The sequence below is a fragment of the Marmota flaviventris genome, chromosome 17, assembly GCF_047511675.1.
Source record: "Marmota flaviventris isolate mMarFla1 chromosome 17, mMarFla1.hap1, whole genome shotgun sequence".
Classification (NCBI taxonomy): domain Eukaryota; kingdom Metazoa; phylum Chordata; class Mammalia; order Rodentia; family Sciuridae; genus Marmota; species Marmota flaviventris.
Genome location: NC_092514.1, coordinates 74,910,188 through 74,937,613, shown reverse-complemented (window position 1 = coordinate 74,937,613; position 27,426 = coordinate 74,910,188). Strand labels below are relative to the sequence as shown.

General features: G+C 58.1%; 1 protein-coding gene across 1 annotated transcript in view; it reads left to right on the top strand.

The window, feature by feature from the left end:
- The first annotated feature begins 4,308 nt into the window (after positions 1-4,308).
- Dnah17 (dynein axonemal heavy chain 17) overlaps positions 4,309-27,426 on the top strand; it is a 93,836-nt gene continuing 70,718 nt past the window's right edge. Inside the window, exons 1-17 of the mRNA XM_027923945.3 lie at positions 4,309-4,653; positions 5,790-5,974; positions 6,385-6,577; positions 6,773-6,872; positions 7,130-7,215; positions 7,404-7,529; positions 8,067-8,219; positions 8,344-8,430; positions 10,241-10,408; positions 10,845-10,961; positions 15,722-15,987; positions 16,662-16,857; positions 18,820-18,966; positions 24,063-24,171; positions 24,708-24,811; positions 25,462-25,602; positions 26,706-26,849. Of these exons, the coding sequence (XP_027779746.2) occupies positions 4,309-4,653; positions 5,790-5,974; positions 6,385-6,577; positions 6,773-6,872; positions 7,130-7,215; positions 7,404-7,529; positions 8,067-8,219; positions 8,344-8,430; positions 10,241-10,408; positions 10,845-10,961; positions 15,722-15,987; positions 16,662-16,857; positions 18,820-18,966; positions 24,063-24,171; positions 24,708-24,811; positions 25,462-25,602; positions 26,706-26,849 (2,667 nt within the window). The remainder of the gene's footprint in view (positions 4,654-5,789; positions 5,975-6,384; positions 6,578-6,772; positions 6,873-7,129; positions 7,216-7,403; positions 7,530-8,066; positions 8,220-8,343; positions 8,431-10,240; positions 10,409-10,844; positions 10,962-15,721; positions 15,988-16,661; positions 16,858-18,819; positions 18,967-24,062; positions 24,172-24,707; positions 24,812-25,461; positions 25,603-26,705; positions 26,850-27,426) is intronic.

Below are 27,426 nucleotides of genomic sequence, written 5' to 3'. Positions count from 1 at the left end.
AGACCCAGATGGCCCGGCCCCCGCTGACCGCGAGCAGACGCTGCAGGGGAAGATTGTCCTGCCATCCTCCTTAATGACGGGGATGTCTTTTATGGAACTCGCCTTCCAAGTCCTCTCAGCACAGGGGAGTGACCGGGCTGCAGGCAGGGGGCCCTTTCAGCTGCTCTGCCCCATGTGGCCGTGATGACAGACACAAAGAAGGGAGTGAATGACAGCCCAGCTGTGACCCTGGAGGGAGCCATCACTCTGCCCCGCTGGTCACCCAGTTAGAAGGTAGATGGCCCAGCTCCCTACGCGCAGCTCTGGCCTCTTCCTGGGGCCTGGGGTTTCTGCCAGGGTGTGGATGGTGTGTCCCTAAGGAGAGGTCGAGGTGCCCTAGAAAAGGGGGTGCTTCTGCCTCTTCGAGCATGATGTGGGAAAGCAGAGGTCACCACCACTCAGGACCGACGAGGCCCTTCACGGACACGACAGGCCAGGACTCACTCAGGAAAGCAGAGGGACATGCAGGGGAGGGCAAAGTGGGTCTGGGGCAGAGTCAGCAGCACACACTCAAGGGGGGGTGTGGCCCGTGTCCAGAGGGGGAGACGGCCAGGGTTAGGGTTAGGGTTAATATTTGTAGAGGGCAGTGAGGGGGCCGGGCCAGAGGAGTCAGGCAGAGCTGAGAGCTTGGGGCCAGTTTCCCTAGTGCTTGGGCACTGCCCTCCTGTTACCTTGTGCAGGCAAGGGTCAGGGTCAAGGGTGCAGGCTAAGGGTGCAGGCAGGTGGCTGAGGAAGGCGTGCTCTGCACTTGGTGGGTTCATGGGCATTCCCTGCAGCCCAGCAGCCCCTCCTCCTGAGACTCGGTCTGCCTTTCTCTTTGTGTATCCCCAACTCCTACCTCAGAACAAAGGCGCAGGGCCTGCCCCCGCTCCCTCCCAAGTCTGCCACTTCACCATTAGGGGGTCCAGTCCTTGGCGTCTGGGGCTCTTGGACTTAGAAGTCTGGGGAAGTGCAGTTTGGGTGGAAGTGGGACCAGCACAGTCTGTGGTCCCATGTGTCCCTCTTCCCTGTAACAGTGACGGGCTCCGAGGGAGGCAGGCTTCCAAGGCCACACACCTTGGGGGAGACGCTGCGTGGGAGGCGCTGTACCGGACTCCCTTCAGCAGGACGTCAAGCCTTTCTTCTTTCAGTGGCCTTCATTGAAGGCCTGCACTGGTCAGCCACAGTGGCCGACTCTGGAGGGACCATGCTCATCAAAAGGGGTGGGAGTGTCATGGTTTGGGTCTTGACGTCCCCGAGGCTCGTGTGTTGAAGGCTTGGTCCCCAGTACATCAATGTTCCAGGTGGAGCTTTGGGTGGTGACTGGGTGAGGCTCCGACCTCACCGCTGGATTCACCACGGATGGAGTCGTCATTTGAACAGGTCATCGGGAGGTGGTGGAAATTGTGGGAGTGGGACTTCATTTAAGGGGGGGGGCCCTCGGGCCTATATCTTGTCCCTAAGCTTCCTGGCTGCCACGAGGTGAGCTCTGATCCTTCCCCCACGGCCCCACAGCAAGGGGCCAGGTGACCAATTACCGGAACCTCTGCCGCAGGAGCCAACGAACTCGTCCTCTCAGGTGCCTAACTCGGGAGGTGGGCGCCCCTAACAATTGTGTGGTGGACGCGAGCAGCTGCGCTGGGTGCTGCACGGGAGCACGCGGTGCTGCAGAGAGAGATGCAGCTTCCATCCTGAGGGGGAGAAGGCGGGCAGCTGTGCGTGTGCACGGTCCTGCAGGGGCCGGGAGAAGGTTGTTCATCCTCGCGCACAGAAACACAGTTGAGATGCTCTCACAATGAGCCAATCCTGCAGCTGCAATACCAGGGAAGGTCCCATAGCTGTCCAGAGACATGTGGAGTCCAAGGGATCTACTCCAGCCCTTCCCCCTGCAGACTGGACTCCCAAACTTGCCTAATTGGTGAGAGAAATCAGATAATTGAGAATGGTCGATGGTCTGTGTTGGTTGTCCCGTCGGGGTGCGCACACTGGGGGTTTTATCTGTGCCAGCCGAAGCTTGGACCTTGAGTGGGTCGTTTTGTGGTACCACTATCCCCCGTATGGGCTTGAGGAAGCTGTTGGGGGTGAGGTGAGCTGCGGTTGGTCACTCATCTGCTGCACTGCCACTGGTTATTTGGTCCTAAAGAGAAAGTTCTAGAAGCCCCGGGTGACCTGAGACTTCCAGAAGTTCTGTGACAGTTGAAGCCCCTCAAGGGACGGGAGCCATTTTCTTTCCTGTTTGAGGAAAGGCCCGTCCTTCTTGAGATAGGAGCAAACGTCTATGAGAAGCTGGTGAGCAGCCACGGTCAGTTAGGTGGTCTAGGAGAGCAGAGGGGCCTCAGGGCACAGGGTGGGAGCCCAGGCCCTCGAGGGCAGCAGACCCCACTCAGCCAGCAGAGGCTCTGCTCCTGTTTGGAGCTGGTCAGGGGTCTGGCTCAACCTGCAGGCTGCCTAGGACCTGCCCAGTCCCTTTCTGGATCCCCAGTGCCCGCCCCCCAGCTGCTCTAAAGCTAGACTCGCCTCCACCCACTGGCTTCTCCCAGAAGCCACCTCCCTGAGAAGTTGTCCCTGCCCCAAAGATGGCCACATCTGCCTGCCTCCCAAAGCGTCGGTACCGGGAGGGGAGACAGCACTACTTACTGACTGCCATCTGTGGGTTTGCGCCCCAGGGGATGGCAGACCAGCAGTCTGGGATGAGACCAGCTGACTGGGAGAGGGACTCGGGGGACCACACAGAGAAGAGCTGGAGAGGGACCCCATTCTTGGAAGAAAAGTTGATTTTGTCAAAGTCCAAGTCCATGAAATCAGAAAGCAAGAGGACATTCCTCCAACCCCAGTAGCACCACCAACGTGGCCGGACTTATGGGAGGGGCCTCCCCCAACTTCCCTTTGCCACTCTGTCTCCAAGGCCAGTGGAGACAAATTCAGCAACGTGCACAAAGCCCTCCTGGGCCTCGGACAAATGGCATGTGATCTGTTACTGCCACATGTGGCTCTTCCTATGCAGCCGAAGGGCCTTGAGTGTCCCCTTGTTGGTCATGGGTGGGCCTGAATCAGATGGGCATTGTTTGCGGACCGTTATAAGTTTCTTCTGTGTGTGGCTCTGCGCTCTCTCACAGTGACACAAACCCCAGGCCATTTGAAGAGCCTACTCCTGCCCCTTATGACACAGTTGTCTTCTGCGACGCAGGAGCTGAGCGAAATACCACCTTTTCCATAGCGTGGGCCTGTCGGGACCTGCAGACAGTAACGGTCTTGAAACCAATAGCTTTGGGCAAACAAAAGGACTGGATCTGAGTGATCCACCCCCATCTGTCAGAGCTGCACTGTGGCAATTGCAAGAGAGCAAACACAGGCCCCAGGGCCCCCGAGGAGGGGCTGATGGCCCCTCACTGCTGTGGAAAGACTGCACCAGACTTCCTTGTCCGTCCACAAGTGCAGGGCAGGCCCCACTCTGCCCTTGCAGACCTCACCTCCCTGCACCCCCAACCCAGCCCCTTTATGGGAAATTTTGATATTTTTAAATGAATTGGTTTGCACTAATTTTGATATTTAAGAATATTTTCATACTAAATATATCGATGTCCGAGAGCTTTGGCCTTTCCTTAAACACCGTGCTCACAGTGAGGCCCTGGATGTCTCACCTTTGGGCCTCCGGTGGGTTCTTTAAGGAGCTCCCTCACCCCAATTCTCTAGTATCCTCTTTTCTTAAAGGAAGAGCCACAGGGGAGTCACCCTGGGCATCTGAGCAGTGGCTCCAGGGTCCAAAGGGACAGGGTGCAGAACAGGGCACAGCTGGGCCCACGGTGGCTGGGGTCCAATGGGGACAGTTGGACTCTGCACCCCGCGTGTGGTCTGCCGCCCCTCCCCCTCTGCTTCTCACATGCACTGGGGTGAGGTGTCTTTTGTCCCTTCTTTGGGCCCTTTCTCCCACCCTCTGTCCTCTCCTCCCTGGTGCCTTCAGAATGCCTGGGGAGGTCACCTCCTCTGTCTTCCTCCAGTGTTCTTCTCTGTCTTTCTTAACCAACTAACTTGGTGGCCACAAGTGACTCAAGCACACACTACCCATTGGTGACACCCCACAGCAGGACCAGGGCCGGTGTCCAGCCACAGCACCCGGACACCACTTCCTGGCCCGTCCCCCGCCACAGCCCATCCCCAGCTAAACAAGGCTCCGTGGGCTGGTGGGAGAACTCCGCTGGCCCAGCGAGGGGCGGGCAATGGGGGCCTGGGAGCGCATCTGACATCTGTCTGTTCACCGCACAGAGGCGAGAGGTGTGAGCCAAGACCAAGATGACCATTACACCCGACGTCAGATTCGAGTACTTGGAGGAAATCGCCTCCCTCATCCTCAAGTTCAAGCCGGACAAGTGGAGCAAGCTGATCGGAGCCGAGGAGAACTTGGCCTTGTTCACAGAGTTCTTTGAAAAGCCAGAAGTCACCGTGCTGGTGTTGACGCTCAATGCCACCGGCATGATCGTCCCCTGCCTGGGCTTCCCAGAGTCCCTCAAGACCAAGGGGGTTTACTTTATCAAGAGGAAGCCAGAGAGCATCAACAAGCTCAACTACAAGACGAACCTGCTCTATGGGGACATCAGCCCTCTGCCCGTGGACCAGCTGATCGTGGTGGTAGAAGAGGTGCGTGTGTCCAGGAGGCCGGGAGGGGCTGGGTCCCACGCTCAGGAGGGACAGTCTGTCCCTCACACTCGCAGTGAGGAGCCCAGAGACACTGCGGCCGCACGTGGAAACTGGTCAGAAATGCAGACAGACCTGCACCCTAACAGGACTCGGTGGTGCAGTCTGAGAAGCCCTGCCCACCACCTGGTTCTCCAGGCCACGTTAGAGTCTGCCGGACGCCTAGAGTGGGCCACCAAGTACCAGCAGGAAGGTCTCCCCCATTCTGAGTTAGGAGGGTGGGCGGGCATTTTCTGTACCCCTCTGCCGCCGTCCTGCAGCCTCCCTGGCCCTGTCAGCAGGTGCAGTATGGCACGGGGCATGCCTGGGGGTCAGACCTGCTACAGTCATTGCAGAATGAGAACCTGGATCCCACCTTGTGTACACTCAAGGGAAAATAAGATGCCCAGTGGCCACTCAGCAGGGCCCAGTACAAGGTGATGGACAGGGCTTCCCAGCCTCGAGTCCAAGAGTCGTGAGCACAGTAGGCCCGACGGGAGTGCACGGTCCCTGTCCCAGGCAGCAGGGCCAGCGCATGGCGCACCTGGGCTGGGCCTCAGCAGGCCGAGCTCCACCGTGGTCCTGAAGACTGGCGCTCTGAGGGGCAGAGCTGGCTGGTGGCTCCTGACACCTTCTGGCACGTAGAAGCCACCTCTGCCCTATTTCTCACGGTCATCCTTCTCTGCCTGCCTCCATCCCAATCTCCTCTTGTGAGGACACCAGTCCTCTTACCTTAGGGCCCACCCTGCCGACCTCATTTTACCCCTAATTACCTCTTTAAAGACCCTTATATCCAGCTAATGTCACATCCCAAAGTGGGGTGGGACTCTGCCTTAGACTTGGGGACACAGCTCAGCCCGTCTCTGCAATTCTGGAGGACATGGAACAAGTGCTTCGGGCGAGATGCTACCATTTCAAGGTGGGCCTCCCTTTTTGGAGGTGGCTTTGCCACAGCAAAGTCAAGGCAGCTGGGCTGTCACTGCCAGGTCAAATGACCCATGGCCCCCGCTGCCTGGTGTGGAGGAGGACTCCGTCTCCCCAGGGCTGAGGCCCAGCCTCCTGGGGCAGCTGGCGTGAACGACAGCAGCTTTTCCGTTTAGGTCCTCTACTCTCTGCTCAACCAGAGCGAGAACATGGAAGGCTGGCCCCGGGTGGTCTCCGAAGACATCGTGAAGCAAGTCCACAAGCTCAAGAACGAGATGTTTGTGATGGGCGGCAAGATCAAAGGGAAGACCCTGCTGCCCATCCCAGGGAACCTGGACGGTGCTCTGGAGTCCATGGAGAGGTACTGGCTGGACGGGAGGCGCCTGAGCTGGGGCAAGGGACAGCACTTCGTGGCAAATGCGTTTTGTGTTTTGCAGCTGTTGAAACACCCAAGGACAGGAGGGTACCTTGGGTGGCACCAAGTCGGGTAGATGGCACAGGGCAGGGAAGGAAGAGCACAGGAGTCCCTGGGATTCCGACTCCAGCCACCCCCCCACCCCTTCACACACTGTGGCTCCCCAGTGCAATCCGCACACACATGTGAACGAAGCCTCAGCGTCCACACGGCCGAGAGCCAGCGTGCTCGGCTTTAGGAGTCAGTGCTGAGGGACAGGAAGAGGCAGCAGGGGGTCCAGCAGGTGGATGTTAGGCTAGGTGGAGGCTGTGGCAGGTGTGTGGCCGGAAGAGCATGTCCTCCCTTGTGCCTGGCAGGATCCCCTCCTCCCCGGACAACTCCCTCCTGCACGCCATTGAAACCATTATCATCGACTGGTCCCACCAGATCCGGGACGTGCTGAGCAAGGACTCGGCCCAGGCCCTCCTGGACGGGCTGAACCCCCTGCCCCAGGTTGAGTTCCAGTTCTGGGACGCCCGGCTGATGAACCTCAAGTGCATCCACGAGCAGGTAGGGCCTCTGCTTGGCTGCGATGGCCGAGTCCCTGCTGGGCGGCTCGGCCCGGTGCTCAGCCCTTCAGTGCTGACTGCCCAGAGTCTCCCAAGACCTGCACAAGCTCCCCCTCTCCAGCTGCCTCAAGTCGGGCTGCCCTCATTTTAGGGTCTGCAAGTTCACTTGAAGGGCCCGAATCTTCTCTCCTTTCAGCTCAACAGGCCCAAAGTGAACAAAATAGTGGAGATCCTGGAGAAAGCCCAAAGCTGCTACTGGCCGGCCCTGCAAAATGTCTACATGAACGTCACCGAAGGTGAGCCCGGGACACCTCCCGTGAGTTCCCCGAGGAAGCCAGCTGTGCCTCCCGGGAGGGGCTGGACAGGACCCTTGCCCACCAACTCCAGAGGGCATACATCTCCCCCACAAGCCACTTTCCCGGCCCTCTTCTTCCAAGAATGATCCTGTTTCTTGAAGGAACAGGTCTCAGGAAGCCCAGCCATTTTGGCACGGTGCCATTTTGATGGGACCCCCCCCCCCCCCATGACCAGAGCTTGTTCCTGTTCCACTCAGGGCTGAAGGAAGCCAACGACATCGTCCTCTACCTGAAGCCCCTGCGGATCTTGCTGGAGGAGATGGAACAGGCCGACTTCTCGGTGGTGTGTTGACAGGGGAAGCTCACGTTGTGTGTGATGATGGGGGCTGTGTCCTGGGGGAGCGGGGGGCTGCAGGCTTCTCTCTGTCACAGATGTACAAGGTCCTCTGGGACCCTCCCCTGGGTGCCCAGTGCCAGCTGGGGCAGTATGACAAAGCCAGTCCCTGTGTGCCTGTGCCCGTCTCTCTCCAGCTCCCGAACTTCATTGCCAAGGTGCTGGACACCATCGCCTTCATCTGGGCCACCTCGGAGCACTACAACACACCCTCCAGGGTCATCGTCATCCTGCGGGAGTTGTGCAACCAGATCATTGAGATGGTGAGCCTCGCCTGCCCGCCCGCCCGGGCCTGGCCCCCTCCGTTCCCCAGCCACTGAGAAAGGGCCGGGATGTTGGCTTAAGCATCCTGAGGCTGAGTCCTTCTGGCGGCCTCCCAGAGCCTGGGAAGTACGTTGCCCACTCCGCTGCAGGAGGAGACTCACCCAGGAAGTCTGCACCCCAAGACCCAGGCACTTCCTGTGTCCCTCAACACACACCCTTAGCCAGTCATCAGTACTGGGTTGAAGGCTGCAGCCCTAGGCTGCCTGCGTGCATGCAAATCAGCCTTCAGTTCCCGCTCCTGGAAGGTCCCTAATCATCTGTGACCCAAATTCATTTTGACTGCAGCTTTGGCACAGGCTGAGGGGACAAGTATGGGAAGCCACTCAGTCCCCTGAAAATGGCTCAGCAGTTGGCATTTGGGTTACGCCAAGTGCCCAAGCGACAGTCCCCCGTCAGAAGAAGCAGACCCCCGGCCTCGTGGGGATGGCTCCTCATCCTGAGCATCTCTCCAGGAGTCTGTCTTCTGTTCTGTCCAGACGCGGACCTTCCTGAGCCCCGAGGAGGTCCTGAAGGGCTTGCAGGGCGAGATCGAGGAGGTCCTGAGTGGCATCTCGCTGTCTGTGCACGTCCTGAAGCAGGTCTTCCAGGCCTACGACTTCTGTTGCACCAACATGAAGCTCTTCTTCAAGGTACCGCTCCCCGCCCCGACAGGTCACACTGGGAACACCCACGTCGACCGCACCCCGGCGGGCAGTCGGGTAGGTGGGCATCTGAAACAAACACGGCTTCTCTCTCTCTCCTTCCCCCCCAAAGAACAAGGACCCCGTGCCCTGGGAGTTCCCATCTTCCCTCGCGTTCTCCAGAATGAACTCTTTCTTCCACCGCATCCAAACGATTGAGGTAAAAATGAAGCTTTGTTGCACCTCACCTCGACTTCCCACATGGCCTTTCTAGAATGACCCCCAGGTGGCTCAGTGGTGGAGCACCTGCCTAGTATGGGGGGACCTGGCTTCCATCCCCAGAATTGCAAAAATAAAAAATAAAATATCCAGAAAAGTCTCCCAGTAAGGAAAATACAAGTGAAGACCAGTTGTCTGTGTCCTGGGGAAAGGAGAAACTCAGTCTTGGGGGCCGCTGGATCTGTCTGCCAAGGTCAGAAATGGCCCCCACTGGGTTGCTTCTGCCCTTAGTTCACTCCGTGAGCCGGTAGCTACAAGTTCAATGACCACTCACAGTCAGGAGGCCTGGAGGACAAGGGCAGGTAGTGACTAAATTATCACAAAGGAAGACTTGAGAGGCCCTGGTGGACCCGCAGAGTGACACACAGCAGATTAAAACCTAAAAGTGGGTCAGGATGGCTTTCCCTGGGGAAAGAGGGGAGAGGGACCAGATGGAGGGGTAAGGAGGCTTGGCTGTCTGCTTTGCCATCTTCTGCATGGCTGATTTTTTTTTTTAACTGTGCACATGTGACTCAAAAAAATGGGGAAGGGGATAATCCTGGAACCACTGAGCGTTAACTATAGGATTTTAGGAAAGACCTGACCTTTCTCAGCCACACCTCTGGGAGGCAGAGCGGGGAAGCCCCCTTAGAACGCGGGATGGAAATCCCTGTGTGTTCATTCAGACAGAGATCTGGTCGGGTGGCTGTGGGTTCCTACGTCACAGATTCTGAATCAGGATGAAGGCTCTGGGGGTGAGGAGATCTTGGAAGTGACGCCAACCCCACAGGAGCATCTGCGTTCTAAACATTGCCTGGCCCTGGGCTTGGCACCTGGTTGTCCTTTAGGGACCTTGGGGACCTCTTTTGGGAAACAAGAACATCACACACAGAAGCACCAGCCAACAGGTTAGGGTTAGGGTTAGGGTTAGGGTTAGGGTTAGGGTTAGGGGTTAGGGTTAGGGTTAGGGTTAGGGTTAGGGTTAGGGTTAGGGTTAGGGTTGGGTTAGGGTTAGGGTTAGGGTTAGGGTTAGGGTTAGGGTTGGGTTAGGGTTAGGGGTTAGGGTTAGGGTTAGGGTTAGGGTTAGGGTTAGGGTTAGGGTTAGGGTTGGGTTAGGGTTAGGGGTTAGGGTTAGGGTTAGGGTTAGGGTTAGGGTTAGGGTTAGGGTTAGGGTCAGGGTCAGGGTTAGGGTGGGTGAGATGCAAAGCAGAGAGCACAGAGGGAACCAGACTCAGGAAGGAAGCAGGCTACGGGGAAGGGCAGGTGCGGAGGCCTCGGGAAGGGGCAGGTCCACAGACAGAAGTCGGCAGAGGAAGTGGGATGTGCACACCTGCCAGGGGCCACCTGCTGCTGCTCAGTGTGGACGGTTCCGGAGAGCAGAGAACCTCAGCGGGCGAGAGCCTCAGGAGCCACCCAGGCTGGGCAGACGGAGGTCTCTGTACAGTGCTGTTTACCGAGTGACGTAGGCCACCAGCAACGGTCAGGACCAGACCCCAAACTTCACCTCCCCCTGCTTGTCCGCGTTCCTAACACGCAGACGATGCGCACACCCCTTCCTTCCGACTCTCTCTCTGTCTCTCTCTCTCTCTCTCTGTTCCAGAAACAGCTTCAAAGCCCATCACACAGGTGGACACAGGCCCCGATGGTCTTGTCACCAGGGTGTTTTGGTCCCTGGCCCTCCCTGCTAGGGTCAGAGTGGGCTTGGTAACAGGACCTTGAGTTCAGCTGGAGATGAAGGACTAAGCTCATGGGGGTTTCCCTCTCTCCACCAGGATCTCTATAAAACTGCCATCGAGTTTCTGAAGCTGGAGAAGATCGAGCTCGGGGGCGTGCGGGGGAACATCCTGGGGAGCAGGGTGACTCAGATTTACGACGAGGTCTTTGAGCTGGTGAAGGTTTTTGCGGAGTGCAGATACGATCCCTTGGACCCTGGAGACTCAGTAAGTCCTCAGGCAGGGACTGGTGCGCTTGGGCCCAAGGAGCAGAAAGGTGTGTGAAGGAAGCAGGCTACCTGCAGTCCACCACCTTAAAAGTTGTCAAGGAACTGGGCACGGTGGCACACACCTCTAGTCCCACCTACTCAGAGGCTGAGGCAGGGCCGATCAGTGAGACCCTGTGTCAAATAAACTTAAAAAAAAAAAAAAAAGCTGGGGATCTGGGTCCATGGCAGCACACTTCTCTAGGATGCGGGAGGCCCTGGGTTCAGTGCCCAGTACTGCCCCCCCAAAAAGAAAAAGGTGTTACCCAAACCACACCAGGAGCAGACCCACACCAGTGGGCACCCTGGCTTGGACTTCACCCCGAGACCTTCTCACCAGGGGCAGGCTCCACCCACTGCCCTGCCTCACGAGCCGACTACCCACCATTTTCTTCTAGAGTTTTGACAATGATTACGCCGACTTTGAGACGAAGATTCAAGATCTGGACAGGAGGCTGGCCACAATCCTCTGCCAAGCGTTTGACGACTGCAGCTCCATTGAGTCCTCTGCGAAGGTGAGTGAGGAGCCCAGGCTCAGGGCTGATCTGAGGCTGATCTGCTGCCTCCAGAGAAAGGCAGTGTGACGGGGAGGGAGGGGTACCCAGCACCAAGCCGCCTGTCCGAAGGTGACGGCCCGCGCCTGGCTCTGCCTGCCCAGGGCTGCTGAAGTCTGCAGAGCATCTGTTGTGGGGATATTATCTGCCTTGGGCAGGTGGGTCTCAGGGTACTTCTTCAGTCTCGAGAATGGCCCATTCTGGAACCGACGTGAGGTCACCGAGTCATCCCAGACCTGTGACTCTAACAAAACGTGACGGTTTTGATGTTGGCTCTTGAAGGCCTGTGGTCTGGTTTCCCCCACGTCCAGTCTCGGTCCCTCTCTCAGATCTATGCTCAGGGGGGGCTCATTTGTCTTCCTCTGCTCTCTGTCATGGAGAAGAGTTATCTCCAGAAGAGGGTCCCCAGGGGTTCCCAGCCAGAGTTCCCTCACCCCCCATGTCCCCTTCGGGGGCCTCCACTGAGGACTGGTGGTGTCCTTGATATACATGAAGATAAGAATTTCAATACCTCTCAGCAGAGATTCATTTAGAAAAGCCAGGAATACTCACTGGAGGGAGGATGTGGCCACTCCAGAGCCAGGACCTGCTTTGGGGGTTCCCAGCTCCTCTTCTGAAGGAAACTTGGCAAGGCGTCACTTGTGGGGTGACACTGCCCGGGGATCTCGAGGTGGTTTCTGGAGGTCTGGTCAGTCTCAGAATCCTCAGGCTCACGTGCCTTCTCTATCCGAGCAGCAGGTGGCACTGGAAAGCCCCCTAAATCATAGGTTCCTCAAAACGTCACACTGCTCTTTGCTGGAGCTCCATATTGGAGGGCTGATTAACACTGCACAAGGTAGATTTCCTTAAGTTTGGGCCTGACAGGCCTGGGAGGGCCTCAGCTCTGAGCTTGGCTGCATGGGCTCCCAGGACCGGCCATCTTTCTGGGGCATGTCAGGGTTGGCTTCCTGGAGCTGGGCTGGGGACCCAGGAAGCCCCCTGCCCCTGACTGAGCACAAACATCTCTCCTAGCACACGCCAGGATGTGCCTTTGTCTTTTAACCATCCTTTGTAAAGATGCAGATGCGTGGGCATTTGCAGCTCTGCAAATATGATGAACAATTAAGTCTTGGATTGTTGGCACCCTAAGCAAAATACCACCGAGTGCAAATCAGTGCTCTCTCCTTGCTGTGGTTAAAGAAAAAAAATTAAAGTCACAGTAAAGCAGATTTCACTGGGGCCCATAGCAATGGCTACAGGGCCCCCTGCAACAGGATCTGACAGTGGGGGACAGAAATTGGGTCAACTCTGAACACAGCGTGGGTGAGTGGAGGAACCCATAGCCAAGGAGCAGGAGGGGTCAGGAGATGAAAGCTACTAAGAGAAAGGACATCGTGGTAAAGGGACTCTGTCTAAATCAACTGAGCAGGATTCCTGCTGAAGCCAGGCCTGGGGACCAGACACCACCTGGGGTCAGGTGGAGGATGCGGAGCCTGATCGGATGTCCAGGGTGGGGGCTGCTCGCTGACCACACATGGGGTCTAGCTAACGCTGCTGTCACAGGGACGTGCACTCATGACCTAGGAGGGGCCTCAGGAGCCAGCTGGAGTTTAGCCACCAGAGAATCTTGATCACCGTGCCGCGTCCTGGGACTCTCCCTAGAGTGCTCCCCAGGTCCTTCCTTCCCTCCGAGCACCACCTGGCCCCTCCCTCCTCCTCCTCCACCGGGCTCCTTCCTCCCTATCACTGGCTGAGGCTGAGAGCCGAGCCGGCTTCTCTTCTTGGGGCACCCCCACCCCCGCCGCTCTGTTCTGTTGTGTGTTGACGTCCTTATGGGATCTTGACCTCCCAAGAAGGATAGGACGACTGCCCCCTGCTGAAGGCGTGTGATTGAGGGTCACTTAGGACCAAGCCTAGCACCCAACAGCAGCCTTTGCTATGTGACCCAGTGGCTGTAGCTGGGAGAGCTTGCTCCAGGCTGCGTGGGGAGGTGGCTCACTCCAGCCTAGATCTTTACTGTGGAGCCGCATCAGGTTACTAACGCAGAGGTTCTGAGTCGGTCCTTTAACGTGGAGAGCCCGAGGTCGGGGTCTCCAAAACAAAAGGGCAAGGAGGAGAGTGCAGGATTGAGCCGGCCAGGTGGGTGGCTCGTCCCCTCTTAGAGTAGTTATTCCCGGGTGTACAGGGGAGGAAACAGGCTCAGGGAATAGGGAAAAAAAAAATTCCCCCCTGTGAGCTTTGCCAGCAACACAGACTCGACATCTTTGTGTCTTTCCACAACATTGGAATTTATTGAATAACGATGATTCACAAGCTACGTGGCTTTCACCCGGTTTAATTCGCCGAGTCCTCACAGTTCCCTGGAATTGAGACCACAGCAACCACACATTCTGTTAGCCCATTCCAATCTCAGTTCCTCTATCTGCAACACACACGTCACACGTCCCACTTTACACAAGGGTACAGCGGATGCAGAAGGACTGGGCAAGTGTTCACAGTGGCCATGGGGTTGATGACAGGTGCCAAAGAGTCGCTGCGGCTGGCCAGATGAGGCGAACCCAGCCTGAGGACTCCAGAGGCCTGGGGAGGACCGGCTACTCCAGCACGGCCAGGGCCAAGGCCAGGGCTGGGGGAGCAGGCAGGGTGGACCAGGTCACTCAGGAGATGACCAAGCTGGAGTCCTGGGGACAGTCAGGAGTCCCGGCCCCTGTATCTGGGGATGCGTTCACCAGGTGGTCTGAAGGATGACAGGTTGGCACACTTAGGTGCCCCTTCTGCTGTGTCCTAGGTGAGGGGCTGCATCACCGGGTGGTCTGGTTTGTCTGATAGGCTCACGGGCCTCGTTTCCCTGATGTGGCTTCGATACAGCCATGGGCCCATGTGCTTCTGATTTGATGCTTTCACGGGGCAATGAACTTGTTTCGGTTTGTGCCTTCTGGTTGCGCTGGGCAGCTGGAGTTATGTCCAATACCTGGTGGCTACCTACTTGCCCCGACAAGTTTCCAAGCCCTTCCACTTGGAGAGGGAGTCGCATGGAGTGACTCATGGCAAACTGTTGCTTTGTAACGTGGGGTAACCAAGGGCTAGGCCCTGCTGATCTGCACAACGTGGAGTGACTCGGGGCAGGGCACCGCCGGCTCTCCTCACACAGCCAGGACAGGACGCTCTCCTGGATGGGAGTCTCTCAGGCCCCAAAGGCACCCGGAGATTTCTCCCCCATAAATGTGGTTTAGAACAAGAGGAGCAACAGATAGGGAGGACCATTCGGATGGGGGCTGAGCCCCTGCCTGGGGCGTTTTTCCTGGGGTGGGCAGGTGGGGAGGAAGGGAGGGTCACCTTTATGAGCAACACCCAGGAGTCCTGGCCTTCTCTGTGTGGAGCAAGTGGTCTCGGAAGCACCCAGGAGCCTAGATGTGTTCCCGGAACCACCAGAGAGCGGTCCTTGCCCTGGGTCCTGGAGGAGGCGCCCGCCCTTTAGGGCCCAGACGCAGCTTCATGCTCTCATAGGAAGTCACTGTCTAGTTTCACTTTATCATCACGCTAGGTCAGAAAGGGGGAAGGAGAAAGGGTTCTGGGAGCCGCCTCGACCTCCAACTGTCCCCATGCATCTTACACAGAGCCTTCTCCCTGCCCTTGATGGCCCCGTGCCCTGCCAGGGTGGGCCTGGGGCCCCTCACTCCAGCCCCTCCACTCCCCTGTGCCCACGCGGCCTGGGTGCAGGTTCTCCCGTGAAGAACACCTGTGGGTGCAGGTGACTCCTGGAAGGAAATAAGATGGACTTCCCTCCCAGAAGCCAGAAGCCAAAAAAAAAAAAAAAAATCTGTGAGCACAAAAAAGAAGGAAGAGAAAGAGGGTGGGGAAGAGCCACTAAGTGGCATTGTCCCCGACTGTCACAGGTCGACTTCTTTAAAACGTGAAGGTGGTGCCCACCTGTGTCTGCAGGTGGCCGTGGAGAGCAGGGCCTGGCTGGCCTGAGTGTCCTCTCCTCCTCAGGAGCCGCGGCTGCTGCACTTGACTTTTTAGAGAGCCTGAAGGTCTTCCATTCAAGAGGACGTTGTTGGGGACAGTAGTTGTTATTTTTTTCAAGCCCAAATCTGGGACTGACTGGGACTCACACAGGCCTGCCTGCAGGGCCCCACTGGGTTCTTGGTGGCCGCTGGCAGCTGGGTGAGCCCAGAGAGTAGGGGCCCCTGGGTGCCCATCTTTCTCCTGCTCTCTGGACCCTCCCCCCTTCACCGTCCCTCCCCCGCCCGCCACCACTGCTGCTTTTCAGAGTGAAACCAATTTTCCGACGTCGATGTCATTTTCCTTGCCTGAGCCTGGTCTTCCCAAGAGGAAGGACCCTTAAAAAAAACCTCTCTCCTCTGGCTGTCAGAGCGAGCCCCGGTTAGAGGAGTGCAGGCTTGGGCCGCTGTTCATGTTGACCTGTGTTTTTAATTGTTCTCGTCTCCCTGCCCACACCCTTGTCCCCCTGGCCTGGGATGAGCTCTCCTGGGCCTCAGAGCCAGTAGGCACACTGGTCTATAAGCCGAGCACGTTGGGGCTCCGCAAACAGAAACACGGGACCATGCAGGTGCCACAACCAGATGCAGAGAAATGTCCAAATGGATTTTTTGCTTGGACAAAGTACGTGTTTTCTTGATCGTAAAGCTTGGCCCTGCCTATTTTGTCAACAACCCTGGGCTGGGGACAGGGCAAGACGCGGGAACTCTGGAGAAGACGTGCTCTTGCTGTCTCCCCAGCTCCTGTACATGTGCGGCAGTCTCCTGGAGCGGCCCCTGATCCTGGCCGAGGTGGTGCCCAGGTACTCCACCATGCTGGAGATGTTTGATACCGAGCTGGACAATGCCAAGCTCTTGTACGATGCCCAGATGGCAGCCTCTGCAGAGGGCAACATCCCGCCCATCCACAAGAACATGCCCTCCGTGGCCGGGCAGCTCAAGTGGAGCCTGGGGCTGCAGGAGAGGCTGGAGGTGTCCATGAAACACCTGAAGCACATCGACCACCCGTGAGTGCCAGCTGGCGTGGCCCCGGGCAGCCTCAACCGCAGGGGACGAGGCCCTTCCTGAGCCCACGCCATCCCAGGCTGCCCGCCCACCAGCCTTCACTTCCAAAACAAAGTTCCAGAGAGGCCCCTTCAGGCCTCCCCCGTCCCCAAAGGCCCTCCCAGGCTGGTCCTCACCCTTGACCACCAGCCTGGGGAGATTTCCAAAATGCCCAAACGGAACAGACTGAGGCTATTTCTGCCGTGGGCCAGGACAAAGCAGCCACCAAGCCAGGGCCACTTGCCCTTGGCAGAGGCTCTAAGGCTGGCTGCAGTGGAGGGTGGCCGCAGGGTGGGGGTACAGCTGGTTAGAAGCAGTCACCTGAGGATGGCTCTTCTCTGGTTAGGGAAGCGGTTATCCGTCCAACCCTCGCCCTCCGCGGTGATTGCCACCTGGGCTACTGTGGCCTTCCTGGACTTGGGGCTTCAGATGGTGGGCTGGCTCCCGGGCTGGCCGTGACAGATTGTGGGTCTGAGTTCTGGTTGTATGCCGGGGTCTGGGCACTGTCCACCTGAACATTCAGCCCATCAGCCTCGAAGAAGCAGGGGGCTGGCTGGTGCTTCAGCCGGAGGCTGGCAGAGACGAGCCATCCCAGGGAAGCCTGGTGACTTCCAGCTCCACCCAACTCTGATTCCAGGGTCATGTCCAGCATGGAGACCAAGATGATCTACCAGAAATACGACGAGATGTTGGAGCTGCTGCGCAGCTACCGCGAGAAGGTCTACAAGCAGTGGGTGGATAAGGTGGACGAGGACTGCCACTTCAACCTGGGCCAGCCGCTGATCCAGCGACATGCCACCACCGGCCTGCTCCAAGTCAACTTCAGCAAGGCGGTGGGTCCCGGGGCAGGCAGCGGGGAAGCCGTCACCCAGGAGCTAGGAGTCCAGCTCGGGGGGACAGGAGGAGCCCAGGGCCCACCGTGGCACTGAGGTGGCCCATCCCACCAACAGCGTTCATTTGTGAAGGTTGCTGTTGATGTCATTGGCGGTGGCCACTTTATTTTTGAAGCATTTTTAAGTATGTCCAGGATATATTTGAGATACGAGGCAAAACAGTAGTGTCCTCAAAAATGCCCCTCTTTAAAGCTTGGTCACTTTACATTTGATCCCAAGAGGAAACATCAATTTGAAAATTTAATAAAAGGGTGGGGGGAGAATTCACCCGAGTGAGCTGTAACCTGGTCAGCTTGGGTGTGCAGAGGACAGAAGTGGGGGCACTGAGCTCCTGCGGGGGCCTCCTGGGGCCCGTCCTGTCGGGGTGTGGGGGTAATACCAGGGAGGCAGGGAAACTCCCCTTCACTAACATCCGTTGGTTCTTTCATTCCACAAAGATTTACTAAGCACCTACTGTGTACATGTGTTTGGGAAAATTAATGAACCAGAGAATCAAAGGTCTCTGCCCTGCCCTCCTGGAGTTTATCTGCAAGAAGCGAAGGGAACGTGGGGGGAGAGAGAGAGGGGGGGAGTAGCACAAAGAGGCAGGGATACCACCCACGTGTCAGCCGGTGCCAGCAGGTGCACGGGGAGGGCAGTGAAGAAGGTCCGCAGGGCTGGAGGAGGGGGCTGGGGAAGAGGTACAGGAGGGCTGGAGGGTGCAGGTTTAGGTGTGGTCCAGGTCTGCCAGAGGTGCGGGGGCTGGCCAAGCAGAGGTACAGCCAAGGGCCTCTGAGCCAAGGGCCCAGCAAAGCCCAGAGGCGGGAGTGTGTCCAGCATGCTCTAGGACCAGCAAGGAGGCCAGTGGGGTTGGGGAAGAGTGGACAAAGGGGAGGCGGTGGAGAAGAGGTGAGGGAGAAGCCTCAGGGGCCACTGAAAGATAGGGTCAGGGTTTGAGCCAGATGGCAGAGAGGCTTGACCTGATTTATATCTGTGAAAGACCCCTCTCCACGAGGGCTGGACAGAGACTGGGAGTCCTCTGCTTCAGTGCAGGTGGGAAATGACAGCCCAGCCCGGTGGGTGGTGGCTTGGGCACATGGCGGCAAGGCAGGTGGTGAGGAGTGGCTAGATCCCACGGCGGTGCCCCGAGGTTCTGGAAGGCCTGGATACAGAGTAGGAAGGAAGAGAGCGGTCAGGCCCACTGTTTGGGGCTGGGTGACCAGAGGATGGAACGACCATCAGCTGACCTGGACCACAAGGGGCAGGCAGAGCAGGCTGAGGGAAAGCTCGGCCGTTCTGTTTGGCCCATTGAATCTGAGGTGTCAGACATTCGAGGGCAGACGTTGACAGGTGGGTCTGAGGGTCTGGAGGTGGGGAGAGAAGCTGGGGTTGGGAGACGTCCCTGTGGGGCTCATCGACACGCGGATAGTATCTTAAGCCATGAGGTCAGATGAGACCAGATGAGAAGGACCACACTCTGGCTCTCCAACATGGACATCCCCAGATTTTTCAAGAGAGTGATCAGAGTGGCCAGGACAGTCTGGTGTCCTGGAAGCCACGGCGGAAGTGACCCGCTACTGGGAGGCCATGTGACATGGCAGATGGAATCAGCAGCGTGGAGATGTTATCCAGTCCTGATGGGGGATGGCTTTGGGGGACAGAGCAGTAGTGGAAGGGTCACCCCGATCCCCCACATCAAATCCAGGTGGGAAGAGAAGGGGAAGGACCCTAGCAGGACCCAGGTGAAGCCCTCAACGAGGCCTTGCTCCAAACAGCCTGGGTGGGCGAGGGGGAGCAAGAGGCCAGAGGAAGGGAGGTGGGCATGGCCAACACGGCCTCCCGCCAACGCCCCCGGGCCACCTCTGCTCCCGCTGCGTCCACCTTCCCTGCCAACATGGTCTTTCATCTTCATTTGCCATTTAGTTGGTGGCCGTCCTGAGAGAAGTCAAGTATTTGAATTTCCAGCAGCAAAAAGAGATTCCAGGCAGCGCGGAGCACCTCTTCTCTGAAAACGAGACCTTCCGGAAGTTCGTGGGGAACCTGGAGCTCATCGTGGGCTGGTACAATCAGGTGGGCTGCGACCTCGTGTGCTTTTCCGGCCAAGTCTCGGCTTTGGTTGAGAACAAGCAGGGGGTGAGCTCTGGACGCAGAAGAGAACAAACAGTGTGTCTTAATAACCACGCGTGGTTCTAGCCCTCACGGTCATGTGTGCAAGGACGGTGGGGACCGGAAGCAGCTGGTGACGGATGCAGTCCCTCTGCTGGGCTTCGGCAGGCCTGCGCAGTTCATCCGAGAGGCTTTCCTCTCCTAAACATCTCCTGGATAACGTGAAGGCCACCTACTTCCATTCCTCTCTTAAATTGGGGGAGGAAGGGGCTTCTGGAACCCAGGCTGGGACTGTCGGTCTCCCGGGGCTTTGGCCAGCGGGGAGGTGCCTGGACACGTGGCCAGTCCACCTGCAGCTCTGTGTTCAAGAATTCCTGGACCCCTGATGTCAGACCTGGGTCCCTGGCACACAGTCACAAAGAGGCTGCCATTGCGGTAATCGGTAGGCTGGCAGACAGTGCCTCCTGGTGACAGGGCTGTGACAAGGCTGTTTGCTCAGAGCACCTTCCTCCTGGTGGAAGGACCAGAGGGATTCAGAGGGAGCCTGGGAGGCCTGGGGGTGAAGCACGGAGCAACACGCCTGTCTTTGTCCTGGGCACCCCCTCTCTTAGAGACCCCAACCGCAGGGTGGCAAAGAGACATTATGGTTTGGATCTTAGCATCCCCTGCTCAACCATGGGCTACACCCCCAGCCCATGGCGCTAGGGGGGTGGTGGGGGTGGTGGGGGGGAACGGAACCTTCAGGAGGTGGGGCCCACCGGAAGGAAGCTGGGTCATGGAGTGTGCCCTTGAACAGTGGGCGTGGGACCCAGCCTCTTGCTCTCTCCCTTCGCTTCTTGCTGCGAGGTGAGCAGCCTCCTGCCTCCCTATGGGCCCAAAGCAGCTGGGTCAACCCAGGGCTGCAACCCTAGGAGCCATAAGCTGGAATACACCTTTCCTCTGGCCCACACCAGTAATCCCAGCAGCCCAGGAGGCTGAGGCAGGAAGATCCCAAGTTCAGGGCCAGCCTCAGCAACATGGGGAAACCCTGTTCCAAAATTAAAACTCAGGAGGGCTGGGATGTAGCCCACGGTTGAGCACCCCTGGGTTCAATTCCCAGTCCCACAAAATAACAATAATAATAACAACAACAACAATAATAGATATTCTTTAGTTGGTTTTTTTCCCCAGGCATCTTGTCACCATGAGGGAAAGCTAACACAGGTGCCCCCTGGACCCCAGGTTTGACCCCCGCCCCCCACAGCAGACGGCCAGGTGCAAACTCAGTATGGGTTTGCTACGGCTGCTGTAGCTCAGCACCATGAACCAGGTGGCTTGAAACAGCACAGACCCCTGGTCTTCTGGGGCTGAGGTCAGGAGTCCACAGCCTGTACCTTCTGCAGGAGTCAAGGTGCTGGCCAGAGGTGGCTCTGGAGACAGTGTGTGTCCCTGGCTTCTCCAGCACTGAAGGGCGGCCATGTTGCTTGGCCAATGGTCCCCTGGGTGGGTTCTCCTGAGAGCAGGGGCAATGGGACAGGGAGCTGGACCTGAGGTTCATGGCAAGGGATTGTCTCCCGTCGCGACAGAGGCCAGGAACTCCCCACTCCTGCTCTCTGCGAGCTGGTGAGCCTGGAAGCCAGTGTGGTGATTCAGTGTGAGCCCAGGGCCTGAGAGAGGGGGCAGGTGATGTCCATCCTGCCCGACAGCAGGAGAGCAGAGGCGATGTCACAGATGAGCAGAGAGCCAGGAAAAGGGGGCAGAGCCCACCACCCTGCACCCACCACTCAGGCCTTCAAGAAGTTAGATGAGCCCACCCTGCTGGGGAGGACCCCTGAATTCCTGAGTCCTCCACTCAAATGCTCATCCCATCCTGAAGTGGCCGGATGCAGTGTTTAGCCTGGGCCTCCCCTACACACAGCTCGGCGAGTGACAGGTAAACTGACTGTGCAGCCACATCCTAGCTTCAAGGCTCTGCATTCCAGCTCTGCTCCCCTGTCATGGGCCTCCTCCTTAGCTCTCCTGCCTCCCTCCCGAGATTGCATATGGCGCCGACAGCCCAGCCCCCCACAGGCTCCCTGCAATTCCTCTCCCGTCTTGCAAGGCCACAGCTCCAGGAGTCCCAGGGACTGGGGCTGGGCATCACAGGGAGCCGTCATTTAGGATCCCACACACCTCACCACGAAGGAGCAAAACAGATGCCCTCCCTTGGGTTCCTGGGGATCTGGAGTGAGTCCCAGAGAGCAATGTGTCTGTGGGTGCTGGGGCGCAGGGAGGGGAGAGGCAAGCCCCCGTCCTGTCACCTGGGAGGCACGCAGGAGCAGAGAAGGAGGGGATGAGAGGAACCGGTGCCCAGGAGAGGGGGCCCTTGTGTGGACTTTTCCCCAGCCTCCTCTCTGTGGCCACTTCCTGTCCCGCCCTGTGGGGTCCCTTGCTAAGCCTTGCCTGAGCCATAGCAACAAATGGAGCTGTGCCACATGCCTTCCTCCTGTGATAGAAGGAGTGGCAAGGGTGACATCGTGAGATAAAGGACGTCTCTCCCAAGGGGACTCACTGACAAAGTGCCACGTGGAGGAGATGGAGACCACAGACCCCCAGGTTTCCACGGTGTCCCCAATCCAGCACTGCGCTGGGTGCCCCAGAAACGAGGAAGGCCAAGGCTGAGGCTGGGAGGCGGGGAGCCGCTCTCATGGGTGGCAGCGCCTTCGGGAGCAGTTGGGAAGCCCGGGGCAGAAGGAAGCTTAGCGGATGGCTGTCACAGAAAGTGGTCAAAATACCAACCACCGTGAAACCGCCACAGAATGAACCACGGCCGAAAGGTGGCCTGCCACGTGTTGAGCACAAAGCACGCTGATGTCGGCTCTTCAAGGTCGAGTGGGACGGACTGTCCTCGGGCACTGTGGGCTGTGAAGGGAACTGCCCTGAATCCACATTCACCAGGACCATTCCCTCGGTTCTCTGGAGCAGCTCCCAGCCAAGGTGCAGAGAAAACAGAAGCCAAGTAGGGGGCAGAGAAACGTTCCCGGCCCTCCCCCAGGGCCAGAGGTCTCCTACAGTGACCGTGTAATCAGGGGAAAATCAACAACAGTATTTAAAATAAAATAAAGAAACTGACCACCTGCTACTTTATTTCCAAGCAGAGCCAGCCAAGCTCACGATGTCCAACCGGTCCACTGCAGGCCATGGGGCCCCAGACTCTGATCAGCCAGCAGCCCCCCACCCTGGTCCAGGGCCAGTTATTGCAGGCCAGTGGTTGAATTCTGTATCAGGACCCCTTCTTGAATGCCACACACAGAGCTGAGGCTGCAAACCCAGGAGAGGTGTTAGCTGTCCCGCATGGACGCATCTTCTAAGTGACAGCTCGGCCACTGTCCTTGCAGAGGGCAGTGGAGCTGGGCCCTGAAGGGTGGCCCCTGCTCACAGTCGTGCTTTGCCACCCACAGACGCTCCTCTTAGCGCTGCCTGGTCTTCCATGGGGAACGGCCTTGAAGCTTTACTTCTCTGTCCTTACCCACCTGTTCTAAGAGTTCACGGCCTGAAAACATTAGGGACATCAAGGGGATCACCATTTAAAGTTCCACGTTTATGCAAAAAATCATTCTGAAAGGCAAACTATCAGCGTTCGGTGTTTTGTTGTTTTCTCGTTTGGGAACCAGGGCTGGAACCCAGGGGCACCAACCACTGAGCCACTTTCCCACCCCTCTTTATTTTTAACACAAAGCCTTGCTAATGTGCTTAGGGCCTCTCTAAGTTGCTTAGGGCCTTCCTAAGTTGCTGAGGCTGGCCTCGAACTTGCGATCCTCCTGCCTTAACCTCTGGAGTTGTTGGGATCACAGGCCTGCTCCGCTGCGCCCCGCTGACTGTCCAGTTCTAACCCTGTGTGACCCCTCACTTCACTCGGACCCACACATGAAGCAAAATGCTGCCCGATGAAAGGCTATCCCAAAACTCAGGAGGCGCTGGTTATTTAAGGGGATGATTTGTAAGAACTGGGTACCTTACCGGCCTGGGTTGTGGCTCAGCAGCAGAGCACTTGCCCAGCACATGTGAAGCCCTGGGTTTGATCCTCAGCACCACGTACAAATAAATAAAATAAAGGTATTTGTCCAACTACAATTAAAAAATAAATATTTGATACAAAACAAAAGAACTGTGTACAGCCTTCCTTTCCTTCCTTCCTGGTTCTGATTTTGTCTTGTGGATTTGGGGTCTCGAGTGTTCGGTAGTTTCTTGAGCAGGGCAGAGCCGAATCAAGACCACAGAACCCGCCTGGCAAGAACCCGGGTCTGCTAACTATGTGAACAGCTCTTCTGCAGGTCCGGATCCCCTGTTCATAACCAGACTTAGACCCCCGAGAAGGGGGGTGGCGGTCAGAGCCCAGAAACGCTCCCGTCATCCACATGCACTTCTCTGGACTTTTCTAAGACTCTGTTAAGCTTTGGATGCAAAGTGTCCCCCAAAGCTCCTGTTCCCGCAGGAGTCCTCAGAGGGGGAGTGAATGGACTGTGAGGCTGCAGCCTAGTCGGTCCACCCTAGTTTGAATGGACTGGCTGGTGGTAACTGGGCAGCTGGGGTGTGGCTGGGGGAGGCGGGTCCCCTGCAAGGGAGCATCTGCCCTGGGCCCTTCCCCTCTCCCTGCTTCCTGACTCCACCGTGAGCTGAGCCGCTTTCCGCTGCCCCTCCCCTCGCCTCAGGCCCGGAGCAGTGGAGTGGCCGGCCATGGACTGAGGCCTCGGACACCCGAGCCCCAGATAAACCCTCCTCCCTCCAGGTTGTTGTTCTTGGTTGTGTTGGTCACAGTGAGGCTAAGCTGCCTAGCCCAGACTTAAGCCAGTTACACACAGTCAGGGCAGGCCAGCCTCTGGCTTCACACCGCAGGGCGCATCTCTTCCCACGGCGACGCAATTCCTTTGTCACAAAAATCACTGTAAAAACCGAAATCTCCTGAAGCATAAGTTTCATATAATTCCCCCCAAACAACATGCCCGTGACCAGCCGGGTGTGGAGAAGCCCGAGTCCTCGCCTTGCCTCTCCCTCACGGGGTCCAAGTCCCGCCCGGCTAGAAACAGGCCCTTGTCTTGCAGATCAAGGCGACGGTGATGGACGTGGAGTACCCGCTCATCAAGTCAGAGCTGGAAGCCATCGACGACAGGCTGTCCAGCGCTGAGACCACGCTGTTCTGGAACAGCAAAGGTACCCAGGCCACCCACTGCCGGGCTCCACGGGGTCCCAGCTGCCCACGCGGGTCCTGAGACACCCCAGGAGCGGCACCGGCACCTCCTGGCCTCCTGCCGCAGCTGCAGCTGTGCCAGGCTGGGGTCCAGAGCCCAGGGTCACTCTACCCACTGCCCTGACCCAAAGGGCCCATGGGTGTCACTTACACACAGAACTGGGCACAGGCCTCTTGGGGATTGTCGGGGGAGAGAGAACAAGCCCACAAACACGTCTCAGCCGGCTGCAGGCGGCCTGGAGATAGAGGAAGGGCTCACCTCTTCCCCGGCTGCTCCGGCCCCGGCGGCTCTGTAAGGAGGCTCAGGTCCCTGGGATTCTGCTCATGGCTGGAGGGGCGGGAGCCCAGGGCCGGGCTGCAACCCCAGGAGTCCTGGGTTCTGGGGGGAAGGCAGTCGGCTGCTCTCCTCTGCCGAGCAGGAGATGGGCTTGGGGAGCCAGCCGTAGCCCAGGGCCCCTGGAGAGCTGTTCCCGTCACACTGCTGTCTGCTTGTCTTCAGATGTGTTCCAGTACATCCAAGAGATGCGGGAGATTCTTCACGACCTGCAGAACAGGATGCAGAGGGCAAAGCAGAACATTGAAGGGATTTCCCAGGCCATGAAGGTGAGCGGACCCGAGGGCAGGACCGGGGAAGGAGTCAGGGCGCGCAGGGAGGCCCAGGGCCAGGGCCGCGTGTGGCAGAAAGCAGGGGACCCTGCCATGGAACGCCCTGGACGTGCAGCATGTCACTCTGGAACTGGCTTCTGTTCCCAAGTGCTGAGCTCAGCACAGGGGTGAGGACTGACGGTGCCAGGCTGGCACTAGAGAGAGGGATGGGACAGGCTCTGGCCCTCAGGAACAGGCCACGGCCCAGTACAGCGTCCGCAGCACTCGGCCTCCCGTGAGCCGCGGGCCGGACTCTCAGGACGTCCACCTCATCCCGTGGATGGCGGGCGATGGAGCTCAGCTCCCATTCCAAGTCTCCCGTGGTTGGTTTGCTGTGAGACTTGTTTTCTGTTATCAGTCACCTCTGTCACTTCCTCCCCCATCAGACGGACCCACTGAGTCCTGGGCGAAAACCACTGCCCAGTGCCATGTTTGTGTTTGATTCAGTTATCATTTGGATGGGGTAGGCCCCCAGGTAACCTTGTCAGAAGTCAGGCCGAGATGCCCAGGGCCCCAAGTAGGCGAGAGACCTGGGCTCCCGCTGGAGCTGCCAAGGGGGGCAGAGTCACAGCCTCTCCAGGTCCTGCGCCCTCTCGCCCTCCCTCCAGGACTGGTCGGCCAACCCCCTGTTTGAGAGGAAGGACAACAAGAAAGAGGCCCTGCTGGACCTGGACGGGAGGACGGTCAACCTGAATAAGCGCTACACGGCCGTCAAGGAGGCCGGCGCCAAGATCCAAGCCATGGTCATGGTGAGCGCGAGGTCCTGGGGAGGCACTGGCCTGCCCCTCACGGAGGGCGGGAGAGAAGGCAGAGGTGGAGAGCCCGTAACGCGGGCAGCACCCGCCGTCAGTGCCACCGCAGCCCCTGTCCTTAACCTAAGACAGACTTTCCCTAGGACAGCCGGCCTTGGGGCTCTGGGCTGGGAAGCCTGACTCTTGGGGTGTCTGCCCTCCTCTGTCCAAGGGATCGGAACCCATTCCTGCCCTGCACAGAATTGGCACAGGGAAGTGACCTCCCTTCTGCACCAGCCTGTTCTCCAGGGTCAGGCTGCATCCCCGGGTTTGCCATCTGTGAGGGTGGGCAGCAGAACAGGCACGAGGTGCTTCCAGCCAGCACAGTTAAAGCCATGCGAGGGGGTGACACAGGCACCACGGGACGCTCCACCTGGGTACCAGGCGGGGGGAGCCATGAAAACTGGAGCTTTGCATCAGCTGGAAGAGAGAATTCCCTCCTGGAGTTCCAGACAGTATCAGGGCAGCGTGTGCAGATGGACGGTGTGGGCTCTGATGGCAGGTCACATGCAGACCCCCGCGGGTCCCCTGGGAAGATGGCCCGTGTGGCTCTCCTGGTGTCTCTTCCTCGTGGCTCTGAGGGCTGCTGCCCCAGGGAACGACTCAGCTGGACTGCCTGTCCTTCTGTCCATCAACCCCAGCCCCGCCCACTCACCTCCCTCAGCTCCTGCTGACCCATGCACACGGCCAGGTCCGGGGGTGTGGTACTGCAGAGGACAGCCAACCCCGCTCTTCTCAAGTTGGGCCTCAAAGTGGATGCTGACCAAGGACAGAACCATTCAGAGTGGCCGTCTGTGCCACTGTGGGAATGAACAGATGGCTAGAGGGATGCCGGGGGGGGGGGGGCGGGGACAGGGTGGACACCCAGCAGAGATGGGTAGGGGGTGCTCCAAGAGGGCCTTAGGGGAGGGGGTGTCAAAGCTGATCCCTGACACCTGGCTGGAGGGGGAGGGAGCGGCCTGACACAGTCAGGCACCTCAGAGACGCTGAGGACAAGGACGGAGGTGGCCCAGGGAGTCCTCTGAACTGAACCGTGAGCTGACACCAACACGCTGTTGCAGGAAAACACAGAGCTGTTCAGAGCAGACACGTCGAGCCAGCCCTGGAAGGACTACGTCTCCTACATCGACACTAAGGTCCTGGAGGAATTCGAGTACTTCATCCGCAAGTCTCTCAATTACCTGATGGACAACATGGCCTTGGATGTAAGTGGTCAGGACCAGCCCCGAGGTGTGGGTGTGAGAGGGTGGGGGCGTGCACACGCTCTCCCCATAACACAAGGTGAGGTCTGGCTGGGAGACCACGGTGTGGAGTTTCTTTTTCTAGATAAACAGATTTGCCAGGTGCGGTGGCGCACGCCTGTGATCCCAGCGTCTTGGGAGGCTCAAGCAGGAGGATCGCGAGTTCAAAGCCAGCCTCAGCAACTTAGCGAGGCCCTAAGCAACTTTAAGAGAACTTGCCTCTAAATAAAATATATTTTAAAAGGGCTTGGGTGTGAGTCGCTGGTGAAGTGCCCCTGGGTTCAATCCCTGGTACCAAAAAAAAAAAAAACCCCACAGTTATAAAAATGTGCCTATTAAAATCAGAATACCCAGTCACCTCAGTCTGCCCATAGCACAAATCAGCTGGAAGAAACCTAAATGGATCCGAGAGAATGGTCCTACCTGTGGCCAGGAGGGGCAGAGCAGGCACTGCTACCCCCTGCACGTGTTGGTGGGGACCAGGATCCTGCCAGCAACACTGGCCATGAACCTGCACATCCCCTGTTAGGTGGTGTGTTAA